Source organism: Pseudoliparis swirei, chromosome 15 (genome assembly GCF_029220125.1).
Source record: "Pseudoliparis swirei isolate HS2019 ecotype Mariana Trench chromosome 15, NWPU_hadal_v1, whole genome shotgun sequence".
NCBI lineage: Eukaryota > Metazoa > Chordata > Actinopteri > Perciformes > Liparidae > Pseudoliparis > Pseudoliparis swirei.
Genome location: NC_079402.1, coordinates 22359488 through 22371987, shown reverse-complemented (window position 1 = coordinate 22371987; position 12500 = coordinate 22359488). Strand labels below are relative to the sequence as shown.

The 12500-nt window shown below is 51.5% G+C and overlaps 1 protein-coding gene across 1 annotated transcript in view; it reads right to left on the bottom strand.

Annotated features, from left to right (window-relative positions):
• LOC130205731 (seizure 6-like protein) overlaps positions 1-12500 on the bottom strand; it is a 45985-nt gene that overhangs the window by 22010 nt on the left and 11475 nt on the right. The window contains exons 3-9 of the mRNA XM_056433228.1: positions 11962-12098; positions 11186-11364; positions 9050-9123; positions 7222-7417; positions 6677-6843; positions 6395-6589; positions 6182-6320 (exon numbers count right to left, since the gene is read on the bottom strand). Coding sequence (XP_056289203.1) covers positions 6182-6320; positions 6395-6589; positions 6677-6843; positions 7222-7417; positions 9050-9123; positions 11186-11364; positions 11962-12098 — 1087 coding nt within the window. The remainder of the gene's footprint in view (positions 1-6181; positions 6321-6394; positions 6590-6676; positions 6844-7221; positions 7418-9049; positions 9124-11185; positions 11365-11961; positions 12099-12500) is intronic.

The following is a 12500-nucleotide window of genomic DNA, read 5'->3' as shown; positions in this document are numbered from 1 at the left end:
GTGGTAAAACAAGACGATACAATTACGAGTCCTAACACTGAGTATTTATTTATAACTGAGGTACGATCTGCGGACGATTTGAATAAACTGCTTAGACCTAAAGTTGAAAAAATCCCCAGAAAAAAAAGCTGAAAAATAAAACAGGAGCGGCCCCTCCCCTACCCACGTAGGATGATAGCCTCGCTGTGCTCAGCTGCACTCTCTGCGCCCCCGCAAAGCGCCGCCTTCACAGGACGGAGCACAGTCCACTTTCCGCCTCCACCTGAACTTGAGCTCTGAGGGAGTTCTCCTCTCTTCTTGTGGTTAAGTACACACACATACTACATTAGCCAAACTGAGGTCGACATACTATGAATTGGAAGTGTACAACCATTTTTTATTAGATTTTTTGAAATGTTTTAGATAAATGATTTTTTTATTTTATTATTATTTTATTTTATTTTTTCTTCTAGATGTTGACTCTGTTCATTAAGAGTATTATTATTGAAAAGGACGGATTTAGGAATTCCGTCCTATTTCAAAAGGGGGAGGGAAGCACATGACAATCTATGTTGACGCCAGAGTACCCAGAGGAGGGCCAGACGAGTACAGACCAATATATCAGATAACAGTCGGTTTAGAATCAGGGACCCCGACGGGAACCATTAGAAAATTGAAAAAATGTTGTGCACAAATATATAGTGCACACGCACACACTCAAGGTATAGAGTTTCAAGACGCATCAGGTCTGACAATGGAACACATTTCAACAACAAACACTTGGCAGAAGTTGAACGAGCACTGGGCATAACCCACAAGTTTGGGTCGGTATATCATCCTCAGTCTCAGGGGCTCGTCGAAAGAGCCAATCAGACGATAAAAAGGAAGAAAAATAAATAAATAAAAATGTGCGATGGCACCAAGATAACATGGGTGGAGGCGTTACCACTGGCATTGATGTTGATGAGAACATGACCAGGTGGGGATACGCATTTGTCACCGCATGAGTTGTTGACCGGCAGGAGAATGCCGGGGCCACCCAGAGATGGAGGTCATATGCCATCTCTGGATGTTAGCGAAATCGAAATGAGTGAATACATGGCTGCACTAATATCTCTTATCAAAGATCTCTCCAACCAGGTTGTTCGTGCCCAGGCGATTGATCCGGAAGGAAAAGAGACACCGGTAAAGGTAGGAGACTGGGTCAGAGTTCGAGTTCACAAAAGAAAGTGGACTGAACCCAGGTGGACTGGACCGTACGAAGTGAAGGAGGTTACATCACACTCGGTCCAGGTCAGAGGCAAGGCGGGTGCGAAGTGGCATCACCTGACACATTGTGCCCCAGCTCCAAGTCCGTTAAGGATATTGAATGAAGTAAGAACTGATTTGCAAAAATGCCAAGAACAAACAGAGTCTTCGGACAATGTTCCGGAAAAGCCGGAACTCGGGTGAACAGTGATTGGGAAGGCGGGTGGAAAATAGAGTCCCCTTCAAAATCTTCAGATGTGATAACATACGTGGATTTGACCAACTTCACTGTTAACGACCAATTAGAAATGGAAACAGGTTTCAATGGAGACCAAAACCTAAGGTTACCACAACTTAGATATACCGCTAGAACTCAAAATGGATCTAGCTGCTTAGCATGCGCTGCTGCCCGCCCCAGATGGACCAATGCCCCATTTCCAACCCTGTTAATGATATAGTAGGGTTTGAATGCATGATGAGATTGTTTTCGCCCCGACCAGGGGTCATAACTAACTGTAAAACTCTCAGCATCTTGTTCCCTGCAGTTTCTCCCACAAAGCCGCCCATGGGAGTCCTGTCCCACCAGGTCCCTTACAGTCCGCCTGATTGAAACTACCATAGAGAAAAAGATGTTCTACATGGCCAACAGATGTCCCTGTTAGGACCATGCAGTGCTCCTGATTGTGCATTTATTGAACCATAGGAGGGACTAACAGAAGGTGTAAAGGGGGAGGGTTTGATCAATGACACTTTTGAAAAGAAAGAAGATTAAAAGCCCAGTTATAGAATAACACTAAATGATAGAGTTCACACCATTAAGGTGTGAAAAGGGGGATTTGTTAAGAATATAAAAATGCATACATAGTCCCCCATGTCCCTCGCTTTGCATTAAGGCCCGAAGCACCAAACCATGTGTCCTCCTATGGCTCGATTCCGTTTTCGGGCTCTGACCAGAGAGAACAGCTCATGCTCACCCACATGGAACATACTGACACTGCTGGATAAGAAGCACAGATACTGTAGGTACAAACACTTCTTGACCTCGGCCAGAAGATGACACATCCACACAGGCTGACCTCACCCTGACCGCTCAGTCGTAGAATTGAGATTTAATAAGAGCCGTACCTGTCACCGTCAAAGAACTGGTTTATGAAAGCAACAGATAGTTTCAATGCCTTTTAGTTTCTATTATATTAAAGAAACTGCACAGCTCCTGCTTTAGATGGAGAACAACACACACACACTGATTATGATGATGGCGAGAAGATCGTGAGCCCAGAGGGTGGCACCACCCTGAGCTCCATCAGAAGGTGTTCAAAGTCTAAACCAGGAACACCTCCATCTGTTTTAACCAACCAGTGCTGCTGTCGTGAGCCCAGAGGGTGGGACCACCCTGAGCTCCACCCTGAGCTCCACCCTGATCTCCACCCTGAGCTCCACCCTGAGCTCCACCCTGAGCTCCACCCTGATCTCCACCCTGAGCTCCACCCTGATCTCCACCCTGATCTCCACCCTGAGCTCCACCCTGATCTCCACCCTGAGCTCCACCCTGATCTCCACCCTGAGCTCCACCCTGAGCTCCACCCTGATCTCCACCCTGAGCTCCACCCTGATCTCCACCCTGAGCTCCACTCTGATCTCCACCCTGAGCTCCACTCTGATCTCCACTCTGAGCTCCACCCTGAGCTCCACCCTGAGCTCCACTCTGATCTCCACCCTGAGCTCCACTCTGATCTCCACTCTGATCTCCACCCTGAGCTCCACCCTGAGCTCCACCCTGAGCTCCACCCTGAGCTCCACTCTGAGCTCCACCCTGAGCTCCACCCTGATCTCCACTCTGATCTCCACCCTGAGCTCCACTCTGATCTCCACCCTGAGCTCCACCCTGAGCTCCACTCTGATCTCCACCCTGAGCTCCACTCTGATCTCCACTCTGATCTCCACCCTGAGCTCCACCCTGAGCTCCACCCTGAGCTCCACTCTGAGCTCCACCCTGAGCTCCACCCTGATCTCCACTCTGATCTCCACCCTGAGCTCCACTCTGATCTCCACCCTGAGCTCCACCCTGAGCTCCACTCTGATCTCCACCCTGAGCTCCACCCTGAGCTCCACTCTGATCTCCACTCTGATCTCCACCCTGAGCTCCACCCTGAGCTCCACCCTGATCTCCACCCTGAGCTCCACCCTGAGCTCCACCCTGATCTCCACCCTGAGCTCCACCCTGAGCTCCACCCTGAGCTCCACCCTGATCTCCACCCTGAGCTCCACCCTGATCTCCACCCTGATCTCCACCCTGAGCTCCACTCTGATCTCCACCCTGAGCTCCACCCTGATCTCCACCCTGATCTCCACCCTGAGCTCCACCCTGAGCTCCACCCTGAGCTCCACCCTGATCTCCACCCTGATCTCCACCCTGAGCTCCACCCTGATCTCCACCCTGAGCTCCACCCTGATCTCCACCCTGAGCTCCACCCTGATCTCCACCCTGATCTCCACCCTGAGCTCCACCCTGATCTCCACCCTGAGCTCCACCCTGATCTCCACCCTGATCTCCACCCTGATCTCCACCCTGATCTCCACCCTGATCTCCACCCTGAGCTCCACCCTGATCTCCACCCTGAGCTCCAACGATGAGACGGACAGATTAACCCGAGTGACGTCTCCATCTATATGATCTAATCGCGCTGCTCTTAAAGATAGAGCCATGTTCTCCTGGAGAAGGGAGTCTGTTACTGAGCGATGCTTTGAGCCGACTCCATCAGGCCGTGCTGCACCTTACATGTTGTGTGTCTTTGGACTTTTGTTCTACCACACTTAATTAAATCCACTTTGTTTTGAATTTTACTTTGTCCTCCTGGTCATCTTTTCCCAACCTTCGACATGTGTCTCTGTGTGTGTCTCTGTGTGTGTCTCTGTGTGTCTCTGTGTGTCTCTGTGTGTCTGTGTGTGTCTCTGTGTGTGTCTCTGTGTGTCTCTGTGTGTCTCTGTGTGTCTGTGTGTGTCTCTGTGTGTGTCTCTGTGTCTCTGTGTGTCTGTGTGTGTCTCTGTGTGTGTCTCTGTGTGTCTCTGTGTGTCTCTGTGTGTCTCTGTGTGTCTGTGTGTGTCTGTGTGTCTCTGTGTGTCTCTGTGTGTGTCTCTGTGTGTGTCTCTGTGTGTGTGTCTCTGTGTGTCTCTGTGTGTCTCTGTGTGTCTCTGTGTGTCTCTGTGTGTCTGTGTGTCTCTGTGTGTGTCTCTGTGTGTCTCTGTGTGTCTCTGTGTGTCTCTGTGTGTCTCTGTGTGTCTCTGTGTGTGTCTCTGTGTGTCTCTGTGTGTCTCTGTGTGTGTGTCTCTGTGTGTCTCTGTGTGTGTCTCTGTGTGTCTCTGTGTGTGTCTCTGTGTGTGTCTCTGTGTGTCTCTGTGTGTCTCTGTGTGTGTCTCTGTGTGTCTGTGTGTGTCTCTGTGTGTCTCTGTGTGTCTCTGTGTGTGTCTGTGTGTCTGTGTCTCTGTGTGTGTCTCTGTGTGTGTCTCTGTGTGTCTCTGTGTGTCTCTGTGTGTCTCTGTGTGTCTCTGTGTGTCTCTGTGTGTCTCTGTGTGTCTCTGTGTGTCTCTGTGTGTGTCTCTGTGTGTCTCTGTGTGTCTCTGTGTGTCTGTGTGTGTGTCTCTGTGTGTCTGTGTGTCTCTGTGTGTCTCTGTGTGTGTCTCTGTGTGTCTGTGTGTCTGTGTGTCTCTGTGTGTCTCTGTGTGTCTCTGTGTGTCTCTGTGTGTGTCTCTGTGTGTGTCTCTGTGTGTCTGTGTGTGTCTCTGTGTGTCTGTGTGTCTCTGTGTGTGTCTCTGTGTGTCTCTGTGTGTGTGTCTCTGTGTGTGTCTCTGTGTGTGTCTCTGTGTGTCTCTGTGTGTCTCTGTGTGTGTCTCTGTGTGTCTGTGTGTCTCTGTGTGTGTCTCTGTGTGTCTCTGTGTGTCTCTGTGTGTCTCTGTGTGTGTGTCTGTGTGTGTCTCGGTGTGTCTCGGTGTGTCTCTGTGTGTCTCTGTGTGTGTCTCTGTGTGTCTCTGTGTCTGTGTGTCTGTGTGTCTCTATGTGTGTCTGTGTGTCTCTGTGTGTCTGTGTGTGTGTCTGTGTGTCTCTGTGTGTCTGTGTGTCTCTGTGTGTCTTTGTGTCTCTGTGTGTCTCTATGTGTCTCTGTGTGTGTCTCTGTGTGTCTCTGTGTGTCTCTGTGTCTCTCTGTGTGTGTGTGTCTGTGTCTCTGTGTGTCTCTGTGTGTCTGTGTGTGTCTCTGTGTGTCTCTGTGTGTCTCTGTGTGTCTCTGTGTGTGTCTCTGTGTGTCTCTGTGTGTCTGTGTGTCTCTGTGTGTCTCTGTGTGTGTCTCTGTGTCTCTGTGTGTCTCTGTGTGTCTCTGTGTGTCTCTGTGTGTCTCTGTGTGTCTCTGTGTGTGTCTCTGTGTGTGTCTCTGTGTGTGTCTCTGTGTGTCTCTGTGTGTCTCTGTGTGTCTCTGTGTGTGTCTCTGTGTGTCTCTGTGTGTCTCTGTGTGTCTCTGTGTGTGTGTCTCTGTGTGTCTGTGTGTCTCTGTGTGTGTCTCTGTGTGTCTCTGTGTGTCTCTGTGTGTCTCTGTGTGTCTCTGTGTGTGTCTCTGTGTGTCTCTGTGTGTCTGTGTGTCTCTGTGTGTGTCTCTGTGTGTGTCTCTGTGTGTCTCTGTGTGTGTCTGTGTGTGTCTCTGTGTGTGTGTCTCTGTGTGTCTCTGTGTGTCTCTGTGTGTCTCTGTGTGTGTGTCTCTGTGTGTCTCTGTCTCTCTCTCTGTGTGTCTCTGTGTGTCTATGTCTCTCTCTGTGTGTGTCTGTGTGTCTCTGTGTGTCTCTCTGTGTGTCTCTCTGTGTCTCTGTGTGTCTCTCTGTGTGTCTCTCTGTGTGTGTCTCTGTGTGTGTCTCTGTGTGTCTCTGTCTCTCTCTGTGTGTGTCTGTGTGTGTCTGTGTGTGTCCTCACAGCTGGATGTCCAGCAGGACCCTCTTGTCCTGCTCCACTCTGACCCTCCAGCTGCAGTCCTCTCCCTCTCCGTAGGCGTCGGGCCAGTTGGGCGACAGGATGACGCCGCTGGGCCCCGAGAGGTCGCCGCCGCACTGAGCTGAGGGGGCGGAGCCAGTGACACAGCGTTACACCCCCGGCCCCCCAGACCCCCCCGCCCCCCCCGGCCGGTACCTTTGCACAGCGGCTCGGTGTCGTTCCAGTACGGGTCTCTGGCGCTGACGCACTGGATGGCGGGCTGGCCTTGCTCCAGGGCGTGGCCCGGCTCACACCAGAACCGGACCACGGCGCCCACGGCGTACAGCGGGTCGGTGGTCGAGAAGTTCCCGTTCTGCAGGTACGGTTCGTAGCAGCGGCCGCGCTTGAAGGCTGTGGGGGGGGGGGGTGGGGGGGGGGGGGGGGCATGAAAACACGGCCCGCTTCCTGGCGGTCCAGAACCAGCGCCCCGATGCCTACCCTCGTAGCGGATGTTGAAGCCCGTATTCTGGTCCGGCTGGTCCCGGGTGAACTGGACCCTCACGGCCGGGCCCTCGCTGATCACCCCCTCGAAGGGGATCTGGCCCCCCCGACCCGAGTCGAACAGAACCACGGAGTCGGCGTCCAGCCCGCTCCACAGCACCAGCCTGGGGGAACGGAACCACGTGAGGCCCACGGACCGGTTCTACACGGCACAGGTACTCTAGTCCACGTTGGAGGTACTTGTACTTCACTTTCTACTCCTACACTAACCTGACGACTTTATTCACTTGGTTGTATAGAAGTCGATGCTTCATGTGTTAAAGCTGCATTCTCTCTCCTGACCACCAGGAGGCGACTCCTCTGGTTGTATAGAAGTCTATGCTTCATGTGTTAAAGCTGCATTCTCTCTCCTGACCACCAGGGGGCGACTCCACTGGTTGTATAGAAGTCTATGCTTCATGTGTTAAAGCTGCATTCTCTCTCCTGACCACCAGGGGGCGACTCCTCCGGTTGTATAGAAGTCTATATAAGGACCTGACTACCTGTCGGTGGCTCCCAGCGACAGTCTCTCCAGGTGGAGGTGCAGCCTCTGGCCCTTGGGGGCCTCCAGGGACCAGGAGCAGGACCGTTCCTGGGTGGCGTTGGGCCCGTGGGGGGGCGACGGGGACAGGACCCGCCCCACGGTGGCGTTCTTCAGAATCAGAATCAGAATCAGAAACAGGTTTATTGCCAAAGAATGTTTTCACAAACAAGCCAACAATCAATGTGTGTTTTAGTTGAGTGCATGTTAAGTGGCGTGTGTGGAGGAGGAAGAAGAAGGAGGAGGTGGGAGGAGGGGAGGAGGAGGAGAGGAAGGAGGCGGGAAGAAGGAGGAGAGGAAGGTTATGAAAGAGGTGGTAGTCCTGGGGGTGACAGTCAGTCAGTCGGGGTCCATTCATGAGCCGACGCCGGCCGGAAAAAGCTTTGTTGTGGCGGGTGGACTTGGTCATGATGGACGCGGCCTCCTCCCGAGAGAGGACTCGAACAGGAGTGTCCAGGGTGGGAGGGGTCAGCGACAATCTTTCTGGCCCGCTTCAGCTCCACAGAGAGCTTCAGGTAAAGACACCAGGAACACATTATATACATTATATATATTATATACATTATATATTATATACATAATGTACATTATATACATTATATATATTATAGATAGATAGATAGATATATACTTTTATTAATCCCCAAGGGGAAATTAGTTCTCTGCATTTAACCCATCCTTAGTTATTAAGGAGCAGTGGGCTGCGGTGATGCGCCCGGGAAGCAACTGGGGGACTGGGGACTGGGGGAAGCAACAAGGACTGAGACCCTCATTAACACTACACACCAGAACATATTCTGTGAATATCTATGGCCGCGTGTGCCTTTATTACATTGTTTGCTCCTGTATATATATTGTATGTATACATATATATATATATATATAGTCTCAAAAAGTGTATATTTTATTACAGTTGTTTTATATATATATTGTCATGATGTATATTCTATTACACTGTTTATATATATTGTTAATACTTTCTTCTTTTTGTGTGTGGATATTGTATAGTTTATTCTCATTCTTATTCTTTTTTGGTCTGCTACTGCTGTGGTGTTTTGCACATAAAATTTCACAGAACCCGTTTATACTTGTAAAAGGGGATGTGACAATAAAACAGGCAAACTTGGGGGGTTCAGTGCCTTGCTCAAGGACACTTCAGCTTGAATGGGGCCGGGGATCAGACCTACAACCTTGGGGTTTGCAAAACGAGAATTTTTTTTGGTGGAAGGTGCGCTTGTTTTGGACGCGCGACAAACAAGCAACAATCGTCGACGGAAAGACAAATAATGTGAGAGTGTTTGGGTGTGCTTCATTGGTATAAGTTGAAGTGCATATTAAAGTGACGTGTGTGGAGGGAAGAAGAAGGAGGAGGGAGGAGGTGGGAGGAAGGGAGGAGGAGGAAGAGGAAGGAGGCGGGAAGGAGAGAGAGAGGAAGGTGCAGAAGGGTGGTAGTCACAGGGTGACAGTCAGTCAATCCCAGGGTCCATTCATGGAGCCCGACCGCCGACGGAAAAAAGCTTTTTTGTTGTGGCAGATGGTCTTTGTCATGATGGACCGCAGCCTCCTCCCGAGGAGGGACTCGAACAAGGGAGTGTCCAGGGTGGGAGGGGTCAGCGACAATCTTTCTGGCCCGCTTCAGCTCCACAGAGAGCTTCAGGTAAAGACACCAGGAACACATTATATACATTATATATATTATATACATTATATATTATATACATAATGTACATTATATACATTATATATATTATGTAATTATAGACTAATACATCTACCTGCAGCGACGTTACTGCAAACCGCTATAGGCATGCAGTGCTGCGCGTAGCAAGTGGAGCACGGCCTCGCCACCAGGACCGCACCGCCACTGCACACGGGCAGCGGCGACGAGACGCAGGGCACACCGACAGGCAGGACCCCACAACACGGCACGCTGCAGCGCCACACGCTACATTGAACACATCATTAGCATACCTATACAGATCTAAGTAGCTAGTCAACGATTAGACATTAACTATACATATGCTACACACAGCACACACATACACGTTCAAACATGCGACATGCTACTACGACGTACAGCTGTATCAAATGCATAGCACACACACACGCAACCCGCTCACGCAGCACGCCACACACAAGCATACACACATACGCTACTACATGCACACCCATGACAGCGACACGACAGCAATGCAGTAACACCAGCCATCTGACACAGTGCAACACACACGCATACACATACGCATACGCATACACACATACACACGCCACGCCACACACACACACGCACACACACACACGCACGCAGCATACACACACGCCACACACACACACGCGCACGCACACACGCATACGCACGCACATACACACGCACGCACGCTACACACACACACGCCACACACACGCACACGCACGCACTCGCACACGCACACACGCCACACACACACACACGCATACACGCACGCATACGCACACGCACATACACACACATACGTACACACGCATACACACACACGCACACACACACGCCACGCACGCACACGCTACACACGCATACGCATACACACACGCATACACACACGCGCACGCACACACACACACGCACACACACGCATACACGCATACGCACGCACACACACGCATACACGCACACACACACGCATACACACACGTACACGCATACGCCACACACACACATACCCGCACGCATACGCATACACACGCACGCCACACACACACGCACACCACGCACACGCATACACGCATACGCATACGCATACACACACACACACACGCACACACGCACACACACGCACACGCGCACACACATACACACACACATACACACGCACGCATACGCATACACGCATACACACACGCCACACACGCATACACGCACACACACGCACGCCACACACGCACACGCATACACACACACGCATACGCCACACACACGCACACACACACGCTCACACACATACGCCACACACACACGCATACACACACGCATACACACACGCACACACACACGCGCACGCATACGCATACACCTTGCACACGCACGCACACACACACGCACACGCACACGCACACATACGCACACACGCATGCATACACACACATGCACATACGCACGCACACACACACGCCCACATACACACACGCACACACGCCCACGCACACACGCACGCCACACACACGCACACACACGCTGCACATACGCCACACACACACACACGCACACACACGCTCATACACACGCACGCCACACACACACACACATGCACACACACACGCACACATACGCACACACATACGCTCACACACACACACACACACGCACTCACACACACATACACACACACGCACACACCTACACGCACACACGCACACACACGCACACACACACCTTTACGCACACACGCACACGCACACACACACACGCACACCACACACGCACACACACACGCTCACACACACACACGCGCACTCACACGCACACACGCACACACACGCTCACACACACACGCACACACCGCACGCACACGCACGCACACACACACACACGCCACACACGCACACACGCCACGCACACGCACACACCACGCACACACACGCATACACGCACGTACACGCACACGCACACGCACACACACGCACACCCGCTCACGCGCACGCACACACGCACACGCACACACACACACGCACACACACACACGCACACACACACACACGCACACACACACACACGCACACACACACACACGCACACACACACGCACACACACACACGCACGCTCACACACACGCACACACGCACACGCGCACACGCACACACACACACACGCTCACACACACACACGCACACACACGCACGCACACACACACACGCACACACACGCTCACTCTGGTAGTGCAGCTAGAACACGCCCCCTCCGCCGGCCTCCGGCGCCGAGCGGTACCGGACCGACAGCGTGTTGGAGGGGGAGCGGATCACCTGACCCTCCACCAGCAGCGTGTGATTGGCCAGCACCAGCAGGGCGCCGCTCGCATCGGCGCTCCGGATGGACAGCTGCTCGCCCTCCGACAGGTTCACGCTCTTCACCTGCAGGGGGCGGGGCCAGGTGTGTTGGTTTCACCCAATAGGAGAGCTCTTGTTGGATTGCAGCGATGTTCAAACAGTGAATGAAGGTTTCCAGGTCGCTGAAGGATTCACTGGAATCTTTGATCGTTCAAGTGTTTTAAATATATATTTAATATATATTTATTCATATACACACATTACATTACATATATACATATTGTTTCACATTTTTTACTGTACATTTTTTAATATTCATGCCTTTTCTTTTCTTTTACTATGTTTATTGTTTATTTAGCAGCTGAAGTACCAGCAGCCGCCACCAGGAGGCGGAGTTACACTTGAGATCAGACGTAAACACACCTGATGCCCAGCAGGATGGCCAGTGTGTGTGTGTGTGTGTGTGTGTGTGTGTGTGTGTGTGTGTGTGTGTGTGTGTGTGTGTGTGTGTGTGTGTGTGTGTGTGTGTGTGTGTGTGTGTGTGTGTGTGTGTGTGTGTGTGTGTGTGTGTGTGTGTGTGTGTGTGTGTTTGAGTGTGTGTGTGTGTGAGTATGTGTGTATGTGTATGTGTGTGTGTGTGTGAGTATGTGTGTGAGTGTGTGTGTGTGTGTGTGTGTGTACCTGCAGCTCCACCCCGTAGCCCGTGTACACCGTCACCGTGTAGGTGCAGGTCACCGCGGCGCCGTCAGGCGTCGGGTCGTCGGCCGAGTCGATGTAACCTTCAGGGTCCGAGAAGTTCACCGTGCAGCCGGGCGCCGCTGAGGAGGCGGAGCACACGACCGCCATTTAGTGTGTGATCGTTGTTGTGTGTTGCGTGTTATTGTTTTTGTGTATTGCGTGTTATTGTTTTTGTGTATTGTTGTTGTGTGTTATTGTTTTTGTGTTATTGTTGTTGTGTGTTGTTGTGTGTTATTGTTGACGTGAACATCCCATAATACACGGAGCTGTCGGTCGTCCTGGAGACGCTAATGAGCTGCAAACAGCAGCGCAGCCGTTTACCCAGAATGCTTTGTGCTCCGTGTCCAATGGGACGGCAGCGGCTCCTCCTCACGTCACACGCACATTTAAATAACGACGCTTACAAAGTTATTTTAACCCAAATAAATATTTACGATCTTTCCTAAACCTAATAATCTATTCACGATCTTTTATCAAACATA